Source organism: Thamnophis elegans, chromosome 4 (genome assembly GCF_009769535.1).
Source record: "Thamnophis elegans isolate rThaEle1 chromosome 4, rThaEle1.pri, whole genome shotgun sequence".
NCBI lineage: Eukaryota > Metazoa > Chordata > Lepidosauria > Squamata > Colubridae > Thamnophis > Thamnophis elegans.
The window spans coordinates 94,401,874-94,424,090 of NC_045544.1; the positions used below are offsets into that span (position 1 = coordinate 94,401,874).

The window sequence follows — 22,217 nt, forward strand, 5'->3', positions numbered from 1 at the left end:
TTCAACGTCTTATAAATGATGCATTTTGCACATTAAACTTATACAACTCCTGGTATAAATGATTCCTTTGTTTCTGGACACACAATGTCCTACAAGCTATAAAACCTGAAAACAATTATATCTAATGTGATATAATTAAAATACTGAAAATTTCTTTCAAAGCAGATGCCCTTCTATGTGCCCAATGCATACCTAACAAGAAGAAAATCTGTCATATGAAGACCTGCAGAACTAACCATAAAGGAATCTGTACTGCCACCATCATTTATAAAGGTACAAAACAATGCTAAATTCAAGGATAACATTTAGATTTGTTAAAATTGCTCTTTTTTTGTGTCATTCTTACAATGGTGATTGATTACTAGATGTTTGCTCTGTTCTCCAATTTAGTTTTAATGATATTAAGGAAAATATAGCTGAAAAAGACTGTTGTTAATTAACTGGAGATGTAGGCACTGACAAACTTCCAGACTTCTATTCAGATTGAAGCAATGTTCACCATGACAGAAGCTTAGCGATAGCAATAGCAGTTAGACTTATATACCACTTCATAGGGCTTTCAGCCCTCTCTAAGCAGTTTACAGAGTCAGCATATTGCCCCCAACAACAATCCGGGTCCTCATTTTACCCACCTTGGAAGGATGGAAGGCTAAGTCAACCCTGAGCCGGTGAGATTTGAACAGCCGAACTGCAGAACTACAATCAGCTGAAGTAGCCTGCAGTGCTGCATTTAACCACTGCGCCACCTCGGCTCAAGAAATTGTCAGAGAACTGCAGTTTCACAATCTTCTGTCTTGTTCATACTTTTGTGTCATTCTAAAGTACAATGCCAAATATATCTGTCTTTCTCTGCCCTGGTTGATCACTATTTTTGTTCAAGGTAGATCACCTATTGCCCTACTGGGCACCTAAAGCAGCCTCTGAAATTTGGAGGCCTTCGAAGATATTGGGACAATAACTTTCAGAATGCGCAACTATAAATCCTAGGAGTTGTAATCTCACTGATGGAGGATATCAGATTCAGGAAGGATGGCCTAAAGGGAGGGGACATAATGATATAAGCTGCCATTTGTTCTTCATTTCTCAGTCTCATTGTACAATCATACATTATCAAATGTTTGAAGTGCCAATTTGTCATAAGTTCCATAGACGGTGTACACTGCTAACTAGATAGGCTGAGGTTTTAAATACAATACTTAAGAAACATCATGTTTCCTATGGTGCAGAGAAGATGCTGATTGAGGCAGTTTATCCTCCTTTCTATTGTCCTGAAGCTGCTTTTTCAGGAGGCAACTGGATTTTCTGTTTTTTCTTTGAAGACATTCACTTCTCATCCAAGAAGCTTCTTCAGTTCAGGAGAAGTGAAACGTCTTCAAGAAAATCCAGAAAGTCCAGTTGCCTCTTGAAAAAAGCACATTTGGGGCAACCATGACCTGATGACTGGTAATCTCCATAGAATCCCTTCTATTGCCATTCTGGCAAGAAACACAATCATCTGCCTCAACAGGACAATCAGAGATATCAAAAGGAAACTATAAAACAAGGCTACTTTAGACTGAAAGAAATTCCTCCATTATCCCATTTGTTAAACTGAAGCATAAAGTTGCAGAAACAATACAGAGTAAATGTAAAATGATCTGCCTGTTTAGAAAGGGATCCAATATCATGTCAACCATTGTTTTCTCTTTTTTCACTCTAACTTTTTTCATTCCATCCCAAGTGAGATTTGCATCAAGTCTACTGTACCATTTGGATGGGATAAAAGAGTTCAAGAAATTGAATCTTGATTTCAGCCTGGATAGGGTTGGCATTTGATATATAGTAGTTGTTGGATATCTTTCACAATGGCTTCCTCCATCCCCCTCCCACCAATCTACATATCAAAGACCTGAATTTCTTGTCTCCTTACCTGTACCTGCTTACAGTTCTAATTTGATATAAAGAAGCTTGACAGACAGACTGCTCAGCTAAATACGAAAAACTGGTGTTTTGTGGACTTCATTTTAAAATATTTTTATTTTCCTCCTCTGCATTGTTTGTTTTAGGACATGAAGCTGTTGACAGAATTTTAGCCTGCAGGTTAAAGACAGAAGCAAAGTGTGGTCTCAACCTATATAATGCTATAGAAGATAAAGGCTATGAAGTTAAGTGCTGTGATCATCGTCGTTTATGTAATATGGAATTTGCAATAATCCAACGAAAGTAGCCACAAAATCTCCCAGGAATAAATTGATTTCCTCTCTATATTCTTTTGCTCAACTTTGATAGTTGATTTGGGCGCAGCAGAGGGAAGAAGCTTTGATTCTATGGATGCAGCCATCTACTTGCCTTTTTTGAATTCCACTCTCCCATCCCTTCCACAAATGCCTTTGCATTGAAAGTATAAAATCTTAGCTCTAGTAGCAGATACCAAGCAGTTGGTATCTAGAACTGAATTCTGACATTGTACTTTTTAAAAAATTAAATTATTTTTAAATTACACCTTACATCTTTCAAAACAGTTTTTCCAGTTCAGGAATCACTATTCTTTTAAAGGGGAACATTTGCTAGTCTATGTCACATGAGGAAAAAATGGGGAAAAATGCTTTGTGAAGAACAACTTCAAGACAGTCTTAAAATAGGCAAATATTCCGGTGGTTGTGAAGCTTATGTAATATTTTCAAAGCTGTGTAAGAAACAGGCCAGTTACAAGATAGAAGACAAATTTTCAGTCAGATCCATGAATATGTGTGGATATGTGGATATACATATATAGACAAAACTGTATTCCAATATATCAAATTTCATTTCTACAGCAAGGAAAATTATTATGGTACAAACATTTAGAAATTGCATTCACATTATACTGACTCAATTAAAAATTCAACAAGAAGTTACCCATGAAAGTGTCCATTCTTTTGTAGAATATCTAGGCCTTTAAAAACATTTGAGGAATATTTTTCACAATATTCAATTAACAGCAAGCCCATATTAGAGAAAATTCTTACACTAAGCACTACAAGTTTTCTCAAAATTCTTCACAGTTCTAGAACAGGGATCTGAAATGTGAACATGACTTTCACTGAAACTGGAAAGTAAGGGGGAAGAAATGTGGATTGCAATACATTCTTATATTTCCTGCATAGATAAATCACCTTGTGAAACCAAAAGCTGTAAACAAAGAGCACAGTGTTGCTGTTCTTACAGTAAAATAATCTGTGTCAATATCATCAATGTAGAAATATCCCCCCAATGTAGATGGAAAATGAACACAGACATTTATGACGACTGGTCAAATTCAAAAGTTTTTCAAAGCAGATTGATTCATTACAAAAAACAAAGTTCAAGAGTCTTTCCATTAAAAATTTCATATTCTCACCAATTAGGGTGCCCAGACAGGAAAAAGAGATTTTAAGGTCCAAACTTTCTAAATGTCTTGAATCTTGATAACAGTTGCTTCTCACCCTTCATTCTGATGCTTCCCCTAAATCTTTAACCCAACGTTGTGCTTTGGAATCTCTTTCTTGAAGGTTCTTGAATGAATCTTCTGCTATGGTTAAGATTATTCAGATCTGGTCACCTTCAATTTTAAAGAATCTACATTAACAAAGTATTATATAAAGCAATAGTTTTGTCCCCTTCTTCTTCAGGTTCTTGTTCCATCTAAGACACTGCTGTCATCTAATTTTCCTGACCCTCAAAAATATAATAATTCTATGTATTAAATATCTTATTTATCTGTCCCCTTGCCAAAGGGCAAAACCAAAGGAGAGCATTTCCACAGTAGTACCGTATAGTATCATTGATCATAGTTATGGCAATATATCACTAAAGCAAACAGGTTTTTTTTTATTATAATATTACCCAACATGATGATTGGCTGATGTTATACATGCCAATATAGAATCCCACAGAGACCCTTTATTATTGAACCAAGCTGTGCATTGTCAAAAAATTTTGATGGTTCTCCTAGTTCTCCTGGTTATGTTGAAATGAGTATTCCTTTGTACTTGCTAGATTTTTTTAGTTGTAAAAGGAGTTTACTGTCATAAAGCCTAGTCATGATAGGCTGATGACTGTGTCATTTCTAGCAAATAGTTACATCTGCTCATGTATATTTTCTGCCAAGACAGACAAATAGTGACAGCCCTCATGTCACATTGATCAACTGTATGCAATCTGCCCTCACTCTCTCAGCTTTAGCATTTTCACCAACTCCATTGTTTTTATTCACAACTTATTCCCAGGTATTAATTTAGACTTAAAAAAAATAGAATGCAGTCTTGTTATTTCTTGTAGAACTCATGAAAGTCTGTGAATTCTTTGTTGGCTCATCCTTTGTTGGCTCATCCAAATCCAGTCTCTTCTTCCTTTTCCTCCTCAGCTCTGTAAATACAGTTAACTCTCAAGCAATGCATAGCAAGTGGGGTGTTGAAACTTGCCACTGGCTGAGACTGACAATTGAATCAAAGTCCATGCTACCATCGGTAGATCTTCTCACTTTGTAACACTGAGCTGTTGCTCCTGTGTCCCCTTTTAGCTCTAACTTGTGAGCAGCATTAGTCTCTCTCTAACGCCTTTAACTTGCAACTATAGTCTCTTTTTCCCTTTCTCTCAAGTAATTTTTCTGCCTTTTTCTCTGGTTCCTATCCTTTTATCCCATTAAGCTGTTCTTTACTATAGGCAAACTATGCACTCCTTTTCCCTTCCTTTTTGTACCCATGACTTCCAAGTTAACTATCTGCTGTTTTTCTGCTTTTCTCCCCAGTCAGTCATTTATGTCTCCAAGAAGGGTTTCAAACTGGTGGCTTGTGTGCTGGATGTGTCAAGTGCAGGCCATGCCAACCCCAGGTCCGCGAATGGGAAAAATGTAGCAAAATGTGATGGCAATGTGATGCAGTGAGTTTGATACCCGTGCCTTATACCCTTAACTCCACAACAGGGGTAAGGCTAAAAGAATCAAAATGGCAGTTAGAATTATATTAGTTATAATTAAAACCCCAAACCTTTTAAATATGCATCACAAATATGGGACACCCAAACAAAGATTGCAATTGCCATCTTGACTTTTTTTAAACATAGATACATACTCCATGGCTTTTTGTTCCCTTTCCCACACCCAGGTTTTTTTCTCAATTTTTCAGGAAAATAATTATCCTCCTTTTCAGAGATACTCAAGTCTGAATTCCTTGCAGGCTTAATGCTATTTACTAAAAAGTCTTGTAGCTTTTCCCATGAATTCTTTACATTTATTTATGTCTATTCTGTTCCCCCCACTTCTGATTCTTTCCAATTACATGTCCCTGAGCAATTAGTTTTTAACATTCAGCCTCTTTGTCTAGCTTTATCACTTTCTACCAAATCCATTTATTTCCCAATTCTACTGCAACTCTCTCAGTTACAATATAATACTGAGAATGCAGGCTATTAGGGATAGATGGGGATAGAGACATCTTGGAATGATGGCTTGGCTTCATTTTCCTCTGGGCTCAATTTAAACAATTGGTATGAAATATAGTACACAGCAAGGGAAAGATGCTATTTTGGCTCCTGAATTGTGTTATTTCTTACACGCTCTTCATAAAGCTGGCTGTGGTTCCAACAAAACTGATGATAGGCCTTGGTAGATGAGGGCTCTTCCAAGTATATGCCCATGTATATCTCTCTTTGACCTTGGCCAGAGGAAGAAGATGCTGTTGGTTATGGAGTTTTAACTCTATTTGTCCTTCCTTCCTTCCTTCCTTCCTTCCTTCCTTCCTTCCTTCCTTCCTTCCTTCCTTCCTTCCTTCTGTTGTATGATGTCATTTTTGCAGAGGCAACTGTTGCCTGTAGCAAGCACAGACTTATTTGGAGACTCATTGAGCTAACTGTACTCCATTTCAGTCTTTTTTCATTCAACTGAACTTATTTTATGGATGCAAAATTTCTTGCACTGTCAAGAAAGATCTCAGCATTCAGTCCACTGATAAAAGCTTATTTACTGTGTATCAGAATCTTATGAAAGAACAAACTTTCTCTGTCTAATGTTGGAGATAACATGCAATCATCAAGATAAACTAATCTTTTATGAATCCATCCAATCCCCATTTATAGCTTCCCAAATAAGTCGCTATGAGTGTGTCTTAGAACAGCACCTTTCATTATTCACTCAGTTTTTCAAGGAATGGTCTGAATTTCCCATTTCTTCCTAAGGTTTAAATAAGGAAAACACTACCAATAGTGTTAATATTCTCTTTATGCCCCTGTAATGGCAAAGAATTTCATTGTGGACTCAGTACATTTTTAACAATCTAGAATGCTGAACTGCAAAGTAAATTTTCTGGATGCAAGAAGCTGCAAAAGCCAGGATTGTAATAGAACGTATACTTATATACTGCTTCATAGTGCTTTACAACCCTCTTTAAGTGATTTACAGAGTCAGCATTTTACCTCATTTTACTGACCTCAGAAGGATGGAAGGCTGAGTCAACTTTGACAGGATTCTAAGAAAGACTTTGCTGGAGCAGAACAAACTCTACATCTAGTAACCAACCAGAGTTCAGCGAAGAGACCAGAAGTGAGATATAACATACTAGTGCTCCTTCCTGTTTATACTAAGATGCTGATATTGGTAATGAACATCTGGTCCTGTGCATAATAAACATCCTTCATAACTACAAATTATTCATAGTGATGTCCTGACATATTTATGAATATACCTTTTAGGTTAGGCAGCATTTCTACACACACACACAAACACACACACACACACACACACACACACACAAACACCTCAAATTGCACTCAGTTCCAGGAAATACATTTACATTATATTTTCAGAGTTCTAAAACAAGCAGAACATAGACACTGTTTGTATTTAAAGAGAATTGTATTAATAATTCTTGAGAGCAGGATACAGATACCAAACTCAGAGATAGGGTCTTTTCCTCTCTGGATTCTGAACAACAGAAAGAGCAATGGATCCTTCATCTCTCTTCCAGTGAAACCTTAAAAAAACACCAAACAAAAGTAAAGAATGATGCATAGTTGTCAGAAATGTTATTATGAGCCATAGCAAAGTACCTTTCCCAACTACCTCCCTCCTAGCTCTTAGCTGGGAATTCTGAGAATCACAATCTAGACACATCTGGATATACAAAGTTGGGAAGGTTGTCTAACAAGTGTAAAATCTGAATCTCCTAAAATACTAGTGCACCTAACCCATTAAAAATCATGTGTTATTTTTTTCAATACAATTCCAAGAATTATTATCAGTTAAAAAGAAACTTAGTATTATTTTGAGGATGCTACAAATTTTATAGTGTAGCTTCAACTGCTCCTCCTTCTCCAAATTTAATTACAAGTAATTGAAGCAATAAATCCAAATAATTTGGGTGTTCTGGGAAAGTATCATTACTTTAATTACATAGAAAGTTGCCAAAAGATATGGAAACATCGTATTGAAATAATTAGAGCAAATTGCCATACCAAAGATGAATGGATCCCACCAGGAAGCTTGGCTGAATTAAATATTTAGTTAGATTTAACTCGGTTTAACTTAACTGTGATTTCAGTGTTAATATTCTATCCCTGTAATTGCCTCTACCAACATCAAAGCATATTCAGTGGGCTATATGTATGCATTTTGGGCTGGTTTCAAGAGTCTAAAACATGGAATAGAATCAGGAGGAGGAATGTCAAGAATCAGATTCTGTACTATCAAGCCCTATCTTAATGCTGAGCCAGCTATCAGTCTCACCATCGCTGCCATGTACCAGGTGCCTCCTCCGTTGAGGTCTTGGGGATGCCAATATCAGAAGATAAACCTTCATTAGTTAAAGGGTCTCAGATTTGCTGACTTATACCAAGACATAGCTAGATCTTTCAGGACTGCTCAAGAGTAATCTTAGATAAAGAATGTGGTTCATGAGAACAGTACAATATGTAAGCAATTCAGGGAGACATAAGTGATAAGAGGCATCATTTGGGACTTGTGTGTCCTGAATATAGTACATAATGCTCATAGTCTGCCTACATTTTTTCAATGGTACTGTTGCATGCTTCCCAGTCAAGTGATTAAAAGCAAAAAATCTCTTGGATGAATCAAGTTTAGATTAATAGCACAGAACAGGTATTTCAGGAGATTAAAAAGCCAGCACAAATTATTTTTCTGGAAATTATTCACCAAAAGAATAATACATATTGAATTTGATTCATGGCATATTTGCAAAAAGTAGCTTGTTAAAATCAGTGCTTCATTGATCTAGAGGAAACAAAACATTCAGAAATCATTTTAACATTATAGCTGTTTCTGAAAGACAAATACTTATTCAGCTTCAGGGGGAAGATATAACCAATTTATTCCAATAGATTTTGCTAAACTAATTTCTGGCAACTTTTGTCTCTGGTCATGCTACATGGTTAGGCTGTGAATTGTAGATCATCTATGTCCAGAAAGCCACAAATTTAAACCCACAAATTCTGCAAACCTGCAAAGAAGTTATATAAACCAGATCAAGACAAGCATTAGAGATTTGGCATTTACAGGTGGGAGGGAGCCAAAGACCTCTAAGTCCTTTTTGCTTCCTTGGGGAACAAGGTCTCAGCTAGGAAATTCTGGCCAAAACTGCTGCTACATTGGATAGAGTGATAATCTACAGAACCTTATATATTAGGATCCTGTAAGTCTGCACCTGAAGACTCTGTTCATTTTAATCTTACATTGATAGAAAATGGAAAGGACAATGATGCAGGGATACCTGGGAGTATAAAAATGCTTTAGCCAAATGTGGGCAACAATAGAAGATAGATAACAATATTTTACTTACTTAGTTTGCACTGGGGCAAGAAGGCTATCTCCGGCCCTTAAAGTCAGGATTTTTCTATCAATAGTAACAAAAGATGAACCTTCCTAAAATGGTGGGGGGAAAGAGGCAGACTTTTAATTCTTTCTGGTTTTAAAATGGAAACAGAGATAGAATTTAAAATGTAAGTTTAAAAATTCAGCAGTATATCTGTATAAACAAATCTTGCCTGTCTCGTATTCATCTTTGCTCTACTTCATCAATGACAAATAAGCTAACTGTAGATACACAATTAAGCTGGTTGCTTTGGCAACATAGACACATTCTCACTTCTTTCCCAATGTCTACTGCTTACAGTAACGTGGATAAAAGTTGGGGGAAAATTCTAGTAAATTTGTTAGTATATTTCTGTCGCTCATCTACAACATTAAATACTTCCCCTTTCCCCTTTAGGATGCTCTCATAATTTTTAAATTTGAAAAAAAAATCACTGACACTGAGGAAGAATGAGCAGAAACAATCCAACCAGGAGACTCACTAATAAACTAAGTTTGCAGATTGGTTGGTCTGCTTGAAAATGGAAGGGATTACCCCCTCCCTTCCCCCCATTTCCTTTTCTACATTTCTAATCTGATATTTGAAAAACTTTTCAGACTAAAAAAAAATAGTTCTCTAAACTACACAGGGATGATGTAGACATTACTAAGAGGGAACCATTAGTGTGGGAAAAGGCCATCTTTATCTCAACAGAGAGACGTCGTGTCAAGCTAATTCACTTCTGCAAAAACTAAAAGAAGTCTGAACTGAACACAGATGTACCTGAAGGGAAGGAGGCTTATCATCATCAGTAGATGCTCAGGTCCCTGCCAGGCATTCGGAGAGACACAGTTTGTGTCTGGCTACCTTTTCTTTTTCCTACTTTTTTTGCAGGGTAATTGCATTCCTTCAAAAGGAGAGAACTGATTGCACACTCAATGCAATCAACTTTCAGGCTTCCTATTTTCCCATCATCTTGGTTTCTCAGAGTCTTTCAGTCATTTGTAAGTTGCTGGTTCAGATTCCAGAAACTTAGGGGGAACTCAAGTACTTTAGATTAGAAGACTGCTACTCTCTTGTGTCAAACACAACTATTCATGGATGGATTTAGTTTTTGCAGTAACTTTTCTAGAAAACTTCTCCATTTGCATTATTTTGCCAAGTTTTTTTTAGCTACTGCCTCTGTTTATTCATTTATTGTTATTATTACTTTCACTATTATAGATATTTTTTTTTGCCTTAGGCAAACAAGAATGACTTTTCTGGATTTAAGGGCCTCATTCAAAATTAGGGCATTGAGGTATGCCTACGTACTTACCCACAGATAGACAAACCAAACAAGTACACCCATACTTTATTCCACATCAGGATGCACAAGGCTACTGGGAGAAGGAAATGAGAGGAACAGATTTTGCTCTGTGAGCGGGAAAACTTAAAGAACAGCCAAGGGCTGCAAATGCAACTCAGGGGCTTCTGCCTTTTTGTGAATAAAAGAGATCAGCAGGACATGCCCTTCACTATCACCGTTCCTTCAGAACGGTTTAGACCCAAAAAGGATCGTCCAGCAACAGAGATATTGACAGCAATCCTGGAGCCCCAAGATTGCATGTCGTGTTGTATCAACATCAAGCCCCGCCTCCAACGTCAGTCCTATTTTTTGATGACTCAACAATGGTGGATGCAGAACCTCTCCCCCCCTTTTTTAAAAAAATTGAGGAAACATCCTTAATTTCTAGTTACTTTTGAGGAATGTTTTTAAATGATTTTTTTTAATAAGAGGAAAGTTAACTTTGCAGCAGTAAACGGATTACTGCCAAGATCTCAGATCCTAATGGTAAAATGATAGCCGTAATAAAGGAAAAATAAATATAGAGTTTTATCTAAGACATGAACCACTGTGGTAGAAGGGTCACTTATAAAGACTGATTTTTTTAGTGATCCTCCATTACTTTGTAGTCTAAAGGAAAGATAAATAAGAACAATGCACGTGTTGGTTCTGGAAGTTTCTTTGGTTTTTTAAAAATTCAATCCTGTACATAGCAAGTAAGAATAAAGCATGTATACCAACTGCCATATCCATATATCTGCATTCTTTCCTCCCTCTTCAGTTATTCCTGGTCCAAATATTATACCTAAGAGACAACCAAGAAAACGTGTTGTTTTTATTTCAAGATTAGGGTTAAGTATATCTACTTTATTTTAACGAAATACAATACATCTTAATGGAATATATATTATATTGTGAGGAAGGCACCTCACACTTGTTCATTATATAGCTGAAATATATCATATTTCTTAGAAATAAAAAAAATCTCTTTATCATATAGTAGAAAGTAAAAAAGAAATATGCCATAGACCCTTGTGACACACTTTCCTAGTTCAGTTAATACAGTTTATTCTCAATATTCTTGAGTTATGAACTCAACCTATTATATACAAATTTCTACCTTTCAAAGATTCAAAGGATTAGCTTTTGCAGCATTTGTTTTTTGCAATAATGATTTTCACACTATTTCACTTTCCAGTAACTACGCTTACTGTGAAGAGTATTATCACTCCTGTTGTGCATGGAGGTTGTAAATAGCACCTTGTTAATTGCACAAAACCTGGTTTCGTGCAAAAAATTCCAATGATCGTCACAGTTATTAGGTAAGAAAGTTTGTTCAGAATAGAAAGTCCTGATTTAGGAAGTTCTAAGTTTGGGAACTCCCAAATATGGCTTCAGATTTGTTTAAAGGTGAATTGACACCGCTCCCCCTTCAAGAGGTTGATGTAATCATTGGCTATTTTCCATTGCTTCATTTCCTTAATTTCTCTTGCTGCAACAAGGAGATTTTCAGCACAGGTAGCCCTGGCACGATGGAAAGTTTCCAAGAACATCATTGGAAAACTAACAAAGAACATACCGTAACTTGCCTCTGGTGGATCTGAAGTGACATCTACTACTGTTTTTAGTACAAATAGAAAATAAGATGAAAATGTACCAAATACAGCACTAAAAGGTGTGTTAGGGGTTGGAGATCTAAATAATGCAACAATTCCATTGTAATTATATCTTTCCTTAAGAGAGATTATGTTTCAATTCTTTCAAACTAAAATAATTTTACATTTTTTCAAACCAAAACTGTGGCCAGATAACAGATCTTTGGATTTTATTTTGACTTTACTCCAATGGCTGTAAACTTCTTCTAGTTTTTAAGAGGAGTTTTTAAAAAATCTTGAAATAAAGTTTTATTTTAGTGATCTTTCAACCCCTAGCTAAGTTTTATAAGCAACTACAATAATACAAAAATATTTGTGGTATAGTATCATCCAGACTAGAAAGCGAGATTCGTGTAAAGGTTAAGGCCATGAGTTCTAATCCCACGTTGGCACTAAGCTGGTTGGATAACCTTGGGCCAGTTACTTTCTCTCAGGCCTAAGAAATAAGCAATGGCAAACCACTTCTGAAAGCCTTGCCAAGAAAATTAAAGAGACTTGTCAGACAGTCCCTGAAAATTAGACATGATTTAATAGAAAGAACAAAATATCATTTATATACATTTCCACCTTGGAAATGCAACTGCCTTGAATCTGAATGAGGGAGAATAGATGAAGGCTAATCCCTATAAGGCTTTCTATTGAAATAGTCTTGTTTCTGGCAAATACTACTCTGAAGGAGCAAGTTTACAGTCTGGGCATCCTTCCTAATACATAGCTCCTGCTGGCACAGATATAAGTTGTGATTAGATAATCTTTGCCCAGCTTGGGTTAGTACAGTACATAGGTTTTTTTTTTTACTAGATACAAGAGGATCTCAACACATTCCTTCATTACAACCTATTTAGACTACTACAATGTGGTTTTCCTTGTGCTTACCTTTAAAGAACACTAAAAGCAATACTGAGCTCAAATGCAGTGGCCAGTGTGCTAACTGGCACTAATCCTGGAAAAATTACAATATATCGTAGGGTTGCTAATGTGCTAGTTATTGATTAGTTTCCAAGGAAAATTTAAAGTGCTGGTTTTGATCTGTAAAATATTTTATGGCTTATGGTTTGACACCTGGATATCTAGAGGACTACCTGCTCCAACCTAACCAGACTAGACCAAACTATTATGTCATCTAGAAAAAAAACCTACTCCTGGTTCTCGACTTGTAGGTAGAAAAGAAGCCAGGAGGTTGTAGCACCTGGGGTCTCTCTGTAGGGTTCAGGCTGGAAACATCCTTCCTTGCACACAAGCTGAAGATTGAGTTGCTCCAGATTTCAAATTCTAACCTGTGTAGTTGAAATATTTCTTTATTTTTCTTGTTTTTTGTTAGAGTTTATTGTGATATGAAATAAAATAGAAACAAAGATCAGAAAAGAAAGGGGGAAAGTCAAGAAGGGGAGAGAAATACAAGGTAAAAAAAACAACAGTGATTTCTGACTGTTTTCAGTGCAGTAGAATAGTCTATTTTCCTTGAGAGTGTTTTTGTTATTAGGATTAGGAAATTAGCAAACCAGCAGTAGATAGATTTGCCCGTTTCTGCCTTTATATAGATGTAATTGTATGAGACAATGACTTTGAAAAACAAGCAAAGAGATGCTGTCTGGGGAACAACAGATAAGAGGAAGTGTAGCCCACAAAGGCATAGTGGATGGAGCAAAGGGTTCAGGAGGGACATTCCCTAAAATATCAGGCTGTAAAGGTGATGGTGATTTGCAAGAGTCTGTTAAATATAGCTTCAAAATCAAGTCAAATTATCTTAGAGAGCCATGTGTCTTGTCTGATCTACCTGGTAATAGGCCAATGGAAGAGGGCCAGAAGGTGAGCCTAGAGGTTAGATTGCACATAAGGGTTAGTATTTATAATTTAATTAGGTATAAGGAGACATAATTTCAAGTGAGAGAAAGGGGGAAGGAAATAATAAATCTCCCAACAGGATATAATTTCTTCAGTTATAAGAAAGTCTTATTTGATCCTTATAGTTCAAAATTAAAAATTGATTTTTTTAACCTCTGTTTCAAAGTTGTCTCCAAAAAGACTCAAGGATTGTTTCAGAGCTATATTTTCTTGGTGATCATTCAGCCAAGCTTGCAAAGAAAAAGGATCCATGACTGTGACATCATTTAGTGGGAAAGGAGTTGCTCTTACAATTTCATCTATAAACAAATAAAAAACAAAGAGAGAAGGAACAAAGATATTGAAAAGACAGTGTTCTATATTGTACTTTTTTATTTTATACATCTTGCCATTTCATTAACCAAACTAGGCAGCATAATCAGTGCTAGACTGATTATAAATAAGCCAGCTCAGAGAGCACAAAGGACCACTCTTTGAAAGTAGTTTGGTAGTATCTAGTATGAGAGGTGGTGGGTTTCCCTTCATTGTATATGTTTACGTATCTGTAACTGTGTGTGTGTGTGTGTGTGTGTGTGTGTGTGTATGTATTCAGATGAACATGTATGTATGAATACATACATACATACATTCATACATACATACATACATACATACATACATACATACATACATACAGATCAACAACTATCAGTCACAAATGCTTCATTCTGAATATCTGATAAAGCAGGGGGTTGAATATACAACAGAAGAGAATTGTTTAGTGTTTTTCCAGAATGTAAGGAATATGTATACATTACAGAGAAGCAGATTTCAACTTCAACTTGACAGCAGAAAGAATTTCCTAACAATAAGAGCTGTTCAGCAATGAAACAAATTGTGTTTGGTGGGCTCTCTAGTATTTAAACAGAAGCTGAGTAACCCTATTTTGGGGAGCCTATAATACTGGGTTCCAGCATGGGGCAGGGAGATGGTCTAGACAACCTCCACATTTTCTTCCAACTTTAACATTTCATGCTTTTTCTAAATGTGTGACTTTTATAATATAGCACAGTTGTGGGAAACAGAATGGGTTGAAAAATTAAATATTTCACCTTCTATTATATTTCATTTGGATTTCACCATTCTTAACCCTCTTATTTTACCCATAACTATTATTTTTTGAGTTTTATTATATTCCTTCATTGATTTTTGTTTTTTTCCTCCATTCACCTATACCATTTATCCCATATCTGGTAGAATTCTGATTCTTCTTTTCCCTGGATTTCTTTAGTTAGTTTGTCCATTTCAGCACAGTCCATAACCTTTCTTATTATTTCATCTTCACTTGGAATTAATTTGTTTTTCCATTTCTGGGCAAAGGCAATCCTTGCTGCCGTAATTATATGTAGTATTAAATACTGGATTTCTTTTTTGTATTTCACAGACATTATTTCTAATAAAAAAGCTTCAGGTTTCCATTCTATTTTAACCCCTGTTATGGCCTCCAGACAATTTTTGAGACTTTTCCCAAAATTTTAGCCTCCTCACAGGTCCACCATAAATGGTAATATGTTCGGTGTATTGATTCGCATTTCCATCATTTTGGGGAGGTATTAGTTAAGATTTTAGCTAACCTTGTTGGTGCCAGGTGCCATCTGTAAAACATTTTGTACTGGTTTTCCTTGTATGCAACTGATAGTGTCATTTTTAAGTTTATTCCCCCAAATTTTTCCCATTTGTCTAATTCAATATAATAGCCAAAGTTTTGCGCCCATTTTATCATTTGTTCTTTCACAATTTCTTCTTCCATTTTGTACTTCAGGAGGAATTTATATATTCTCCCTATCATCTTTCTATCTGAGCTTTGAATAATTTTATCCAATTCGTGTGGTTCTGTTTCAATGTCATACAATTTAGTATCTTTATCGGGGAAATAATATAAGGTGAGCAGTATCGATTGATAATTGCTATTATAAAGAACAGGAAGTTCCTGTTCATATTGTATTGTGTAAATGTGGTATACGTCTAAATTTTGTGTGTGTGTATTTTCCATGTTTGTTAATAAAAATCTTTTTTTTAAAAAAAGAAAGAAAAATTAAATATTATTTTCCAAAACCTGTTGCTCTAAATACTGCTGTACAAGAGCCGAGGTGGAGCAGTGGTTAAATGCAGCACTGCAGGCTACTTCAGCTAACTGCAGTTCTGCAGTTCGGCTGTTCAAATCTCACCGGCTCAGGGTTGACTCAGCCTTCCATCCTTCCGAAGTGGGTAAAATGAGGACCCGGATTGTTGTTGGGGGCAATATGCTGATTCTGTAAACCGCTTAGAGAGGGCTGAAAGCCCTATGAAGCGGTATATAAGTCTAACTGCTATTGTTACACAAACTGGTTTTGTTTTATGGCTGAAGTGCATTTAAAAAACAATAGTTGATTCAGTGTGGTTTGTTATGTATGCTCAATGTTAAACATAGTGAATCTTATTTCTATTGTTTATAAGCTACTTGGGGAGGACTGTTATCAATTGTGTGTTGGAGCCGATTCATACCACCTTGTGAGAGCCAATCTTACATTTTCAAGAAATTTGTGAACCAATTTAGAACAGAGCTGACCCCCAACCAATGTAAATGAGTATTAGCTTTTAACTGTTTCCCTGACATTAAGACAGTAGAAAAACCTGTTCACTCTCTTGGGCCTTGTATTTTTATAATAGATATCCCATCCATTCACCCATTAGTCCCTTTGTTGGGGAACTCCCCTTTCAAACCTTTTAAATTATCATACTGCATAACACAGTCCATTCTCATGCTACTCAGCAATATATTGGAGACCCATTTCTCTCTATGGAACAGAATTGGTTATCACCCTTGTAAATGCAATGTACCGTACTATATCTTCTGTTTGTATTCAAACTCTCTGAAAGATCAGTAGGTATTTTACGTTCTCTTCTGAAATTTTCATATCTACGTCTTGTGAAATTAACTGCAACATTGTGTTCAGAACAATGATAAAATCCAAGTTCTCACCCACTTTTTACTCCTCAAAAGCTATGGGGGTGCTTTCATAATATGCCCTTGGGATGCTTTTTCAATAATGGCCCAAACATGGTGCAGAAAAATATTGAGTATCTCAGTGGTATCCCAAATGTTCATTAACAACATCCGCTTCTAATTTCAGCAGTATAATTGGCTAGATGGAACGGGGGCGGGTGGGGAATTATGATATTGCTTTGTTTTGAGCTCATCGTGAAGTTTCTGCTATTATGGTGTAATAACAACACTGTCTAATTGCTGCAACTTTTTTTCCTATGATAACTTCTTATACAATATTTTAAATGAAAGAGATTATTGACTGAAAACTGATGGAAGTAAAGCAAAAACCAGTTTTTATATGTAAGTTAGGACAAAGAACTTTGATTCACATCACAATGCATACCTCATAAAGATCAATAATCTGTTGCGGGGTACACCCTCTAATTTTTATTATTTTACTATTTTGAAGGTTTTTTAATTCCAGTGGTGGGCTGGGCTGGGGACTCTGGGCAAAAGCCTTTAGAGGAATATTATGTCCTACAAAATTCATTTTATGTACTTATATTTGTATTCTACAATGTATTATTTGTATTTTGTAATAAAATGATTAATTTGGAGAAAAAAAATCACTTACAACACATTCACAATCTAAAATAATTTACAGTGAAAATACAGAAGGAGAAGTCCTAATCTGGGATGCTAAATATTTTCATACAAGAGATTAGGGATCTGGAGGAGAAACTGTATGATGAATGGTTATGAGAACTAGGTATATCTAGTCTAGCAAAGAGAGGACTAAGAGTGACATGATAGCAGCCTTCCAATACTTGAGAGGCTGTCATAGAGAAGCAGGCTCAATCTATTATCCAAACAGTGATGTGCGGTCAGCTTTAGAGCTGGTGAGGCACTTTTTAGACTTGTGGACTTCAACTCCCAGAATTCCACAGCCAGGCATGCTCAGTTCTGATTTAAAGCGACAGCATTTTTTCCCCTTGCAAAATAAGTTTTCCCATTCTTTTTCTTCTCCGTCCCCCTTCTTCCTCCCTCTCTCCCTCCCCCCTCTCTCAAACAGACACATGCACACAGAGAACTTGGATCCCTCTCTCATTCACTCACTCTCAAACACAAAAACAGAAGTTGGATTGGATATATTTTCCAAAGGCTTGAAAGCAGCTCCTCTGCCATACCCCGCCTTCCCCTGCTGCCTTCCGATCAAACTTTTTGAATTCCTCCCCCCTCCCCCCACACACACCTTTTCCAGCTGTTTCAGAGACGATTTCAACTCTACTTCTCCTGCCCTGCCCTGCCCTCATGAAAGGCCAGAGCTCTGTCAGACTGAGCTAGTTGCTCCCAGAGAACTCTAAAAAGCCTCTAAAAATGCCCTCTACAGGAGACGAGAGAATACGTGCCTCATTTGCATAAGGAATTTTTTGCTTGTTAACCCTTGCTTAACTCTTAAAAGGCAAAAAATTCCTTATGCAAAAGAGGCCCCTGGTTCTCTGGCCTCCTCTTATGGTTAACATAAAGCACTGTTCCAAGTCACTGTGAATCTGGCAGCAACTACCTTGGCTTTAATTATTTTTAAAAAATTCTTTAAAATTCTTTCCTTTTCCTCATGACTGGTGAGGCCACACCTCCCTTGCTTCTAGTGACTGCACGTCCCTGTATCCAAAGCATCTAAAGCCGGACAAAAAAAATAGTGTATATAATATTAGTAAAGAGAGATCCACCCTAGAATTAAGGAGAAACTTCTTGACAGTGAGAATAATTAATCCATGGAACAGCTTGCCTCTAGAAGTTGTCGATACTTCACTGGAGGCTTTCAGGAAGAGAGTGGACAACCACTTGTCCAAAAGTGTATAGGGTCTCTTGATCAAGCAGGGGATTAACTAGACTTCAAAGTTCACTTCCAACTCTGTTATTCTATGTTTTCTGTGATTTCTATTTTTAATGCCAAACTGCACTCATATTTTCACTATATAAATTGTCAAAAAGGCAGCAGTATACTTGCTCAAGATGCTATGGAAAATTGCATATCTTTAGAAGCCAAGCATGCTGTTTGCCAGTGAAATACAACTGTTTCCCAAAATTAAGGATATATTTTCCGGTTCCCAAAATGAACCCAGATCTTCTTAAACTGCCAAGGCTGCTATGATCAGAGGACACACTGAGAACACGCTGTCAGTGTTCTCACAATAGCAGCCGGGTAAAAGAGAAGCATGTTCGTACACACAATGGTTGCTAAAACACAATACACATTGTACCTTTGTCCTTTTGTTGAGGTTGTAAGGAATCAAAAGTAGTAACACTTTCAAGTAAAGCAATAGATAGAAATTGTTTATCATTTTTATAGTCAGGTAGGGCAGAAGGTGTCCGGGGACTTTTCAAGCACAAAGAGAAGTGTCTGGAGATACATTAGCACTCCACTGATACCTATCCAGTTCATAATATAATCACCTGTCCAAGTATTCATATGGATATGAAGGAGGTATGTTAGGACAATAGAACAATGTTGTGACTCTAAGTCTTTATTTCAATTGATACATTCTTGGTAAGCTCGGGAGACCTTGCACTGTTTCCCTTCAGGCCAAATATTTCTCTCTAAGGAGGTCCTTGGACAAAGCACAATGCTGAAAACCTCCTCAGAATGTGAGAAGTGTGAGAGAAGACTGCTGTCACCAAATATGTACAAATGTATCTGGAAGGAACCAGGCACAAGTGGCCATGGAGAAACAGTGGAAGGGTGTGCAGGTTAGGGCTAATCTATAGTAGTAGCCTTACTACTTTAATTGGAGTATGGCTCTTCATTAATGATTTTAGAATTAAATCTTTGGCAGCCTATTTCAAATCATTCAGAAATCAACCAGAAATTCCCAACTTAACCTCTGCTCACCCATGAGCCAAGCTACTCCATGCCCAATGAACGAAACCAGCCTTATAGCAGTCCCCCAAAATGGCTATCCAAAAAGGACCTTACAGATCTTTAAAAACCTAAAGGGGAGAGAACCCACCCTTCTTTTAAGCCGACTTTAAATAGATTGGTTGAAAAGGGAAGGTATATAGAGAGAGTAAAAATAAATCCCATTCTGTCTTGTGATGGATAGAGAAATCAAAGTAGAATTTTGCAGGAATGGTATAATCACTGTTTTTGCAAATGTGCGGAACATGGAGGATTCCCCTGCTGTTTGGGACTCAGGCATAATGATGACTGTGGCTTGGGATGACAGGAGATCTCAATCTGCCTGCTGAGTTTAGCTTGGAAAATAATTAATTATTCTCCCTTTCTGTGACACATATTTTATTATTGAATAAAGAAAAAAAGGCAACTTTTTCCATGCAATGTTAATTCCATTTGGAGGAATATTAAAAGCAAGCAAATGATATGAATGCAAGAAAAATAAAATTGGTTAAGCTTTTAAAATTATTATTGTTTGCTGGATTAAAAAAAATATTTTAGTTTCAAAGTTTACATCACCTGGATTGGGTTTCCCAGTTTGATACTGCATTGAACTGAAAAATCTGAAATAAAAAAGGTTAACAATTCTAAAATCCATCATCTCTCACTTCAGACTGTACAGAGTGAAACTACTGAATTAATAGTGGAATCCCTTTTATTGATGAAATTATTACAGGATGTAGTTTATATTCAAGCTTTACGGATGTTTGTCATACTCATTTCAAAAATGTTCCATGTTAAGTTTACTGTATTTTGACAAAATTTAGGATTCTTCCAAGATTATGGATACCACCTTCTAGAATATTTATGATGCCATGTAGACCATCTAAGGCACATATCTCAAAGCATTGATAGTGATATTATATGATGATATAGTTCAGGTATTTTATTAGTGTGGCTTTAGAATTAAAATGAGGCGTACAGAAAAAGGGAGTAGCTTTGAACAAACAATTAAGGACAAAATAAATAATTCACACAAATTACCTGTGGTCACAGACCACAATTAAACAAGATCATTGAGAAATAAAACTTCTTCCATCTCCTAATAATTCTGAAACAGCAAACTACTTTGCCAATACTAAGTAATGCTGTAAATCAAGCCCAACTATTAATCTGCAAAATGAAAGTTTCAGCTATGTGACAGATGATCTCAAAACGTTTATACAAGAAGGAGCCTGATTAGAACATAGACACCCGAAATTTCAGAGACCCTTCAGGAAAAGCAATCTGGGAGGGAGAAAATAATGGCCAGCCCTTTCTGTTGTGATCAAGAATCCCACATAGATTTTCCTGGAAAGTCCCAGGAATCAAGCTCAACCTAAAGAAGACTTACTCTTGAATTATTGGAATAAGTTGTATACCAAGATCCTCACAGTAAAACCATCTTTCAAAAAGGACATCTGTTGATTCTCCAACATAATATCTGGGAAAAGGGGGAAAAAGAATATAAATATGTATTTATATCTTTAATATAGAAAAGAGAGGATAATTTATTGTTAAAAATAATGTATTTTGTCATGAACATGAAAAAAATGAGTGCATAATGCTTTGAATTTAATTCAGACAAGCCTGCAAGTTTGGAAAAACTGGCTATATGATATCAAACAAGATTAACAGAAAAGAAAAGAAATGTGTAACAGATTAACAGAACAACAGAGTTGGAATGGACTTGAAAGTTTTCTAGTCCAACCCACTATTCATATCAGTTTACACAAATGGCTATCCAGCCTCTTCTTGAAAATCTCCAGTGTTGGAGCATCTGTAACTTCTGAAGGCAAGACATTCCACAAGTTTATTCTTCTTACTGTCAGGAACCTTATCCTTAGTTCTAGGTTGCTTCTCTCCTTAGTTATCCATTGCTTCTTGTCTAAGGTGACCAGATTTTCAGATTGGTAAAGAGGGACACCTTTGACCGGGGGGGGGGGGACTTGATTAAAAATTTTATACGGAGCAACAAAATTTTTCATACAACGCAAAAATAGTATTGTAATATTTTTTTATTTCAACATAACTAAAATTTACAAATATAAATTGTAACTATTGGCAAACATCAAAATTTTGATCACGTGACCATGAGAATGCTGCAACGGTCGCTAAGTGTGAAAATGGTCGCTAAGTGTGAAAAATGGTCATCAGTCACTTTTTTCAATGCCATTGTAACTTTGGTCACTAAGCCCATTATACCACCTTTCTTGCCACAGTTCTTAAGTGAATAACTGCAGCTGATAAGTTAGTAACATAAGTGAATCTGGTTTCCCCATTTGACTTTGTCAAAAGATCACAAAAAGCAATTACATGACCCCAGGACACTGAAACCATCATAAATACGAATCTGTTGCCAAACATCAAAATTTTGATCACGTGACCATGAGAATGCTGCAACGGTCGCTAAGTGTGAAAATGGTCGCTAAGTGTGAAAAATGGTCATCAGTCACTTTTTTCAATGCCATTGTAACTTTGGTCACTAAGCCCATTATACCACCTTTCTTGCCACAGTTCTTAAGTGAATAACTGCAGCTGATAAGTTAGTAACATAAGTGAATCTGGTTTCCCCATTTGACTTTGTCAAAAGATCACAAAAAGCAATTACATGACCCCAGGACACTGAAACCATCATAAATACGAATCT

General features: G+C 36.3%; 1 protein-coding gene across 2 annotated transcripts in view; it reads right to left on the reverse strand.

Moving 5' to 3' along the window:
* Positions 1-5,562: 5,562 nt before the first annotated feature.
* Positions 5,563-22,217, reverse strand: part of HAAO (3-hydroxyanthranilate 3,4-dioxygenase) — a 35,726-nt gene continuing 19,071 nt past the window's right edge. Inside the window, exons 5-11 of one of the 2 annotated variants that reach the window (XM_032215659.1) lie at positions 20,922-21,011; positions 20,108-20,151; positions 13,775-13,924; positions 10,863-10,927; positions 8,787-8,869; positions 6,876-6,965; positions 5,563-5,672 (exon numbers count right to left, since the gene is read on the reverse strand). In XM_032215659.1, coding sequence (XP_032071550.1) covers positions 6,887-6,965; positions 8,787-8,869; positions 10,863-10,927; positions 13,775-13,924; positions 20,108-20,151; positions 20,922-21,011 — 511 coding nt within the window. In that variant the 3' untranslated portion in view covers positions 5,563-5,672; positions 6,876-6,886. Of the gene's footprint in view, positions 5,673-6,828; positions 6,966-8,786; positions 8,870-10,862; positions 10,930-13,774; positions 13,925-20,107; positions 20,152-20,921; positions 21,012-22,217 lie in introns of those variants that run through there. The other variant, XM_032215660.1, reaches the window with a different exon arrangement.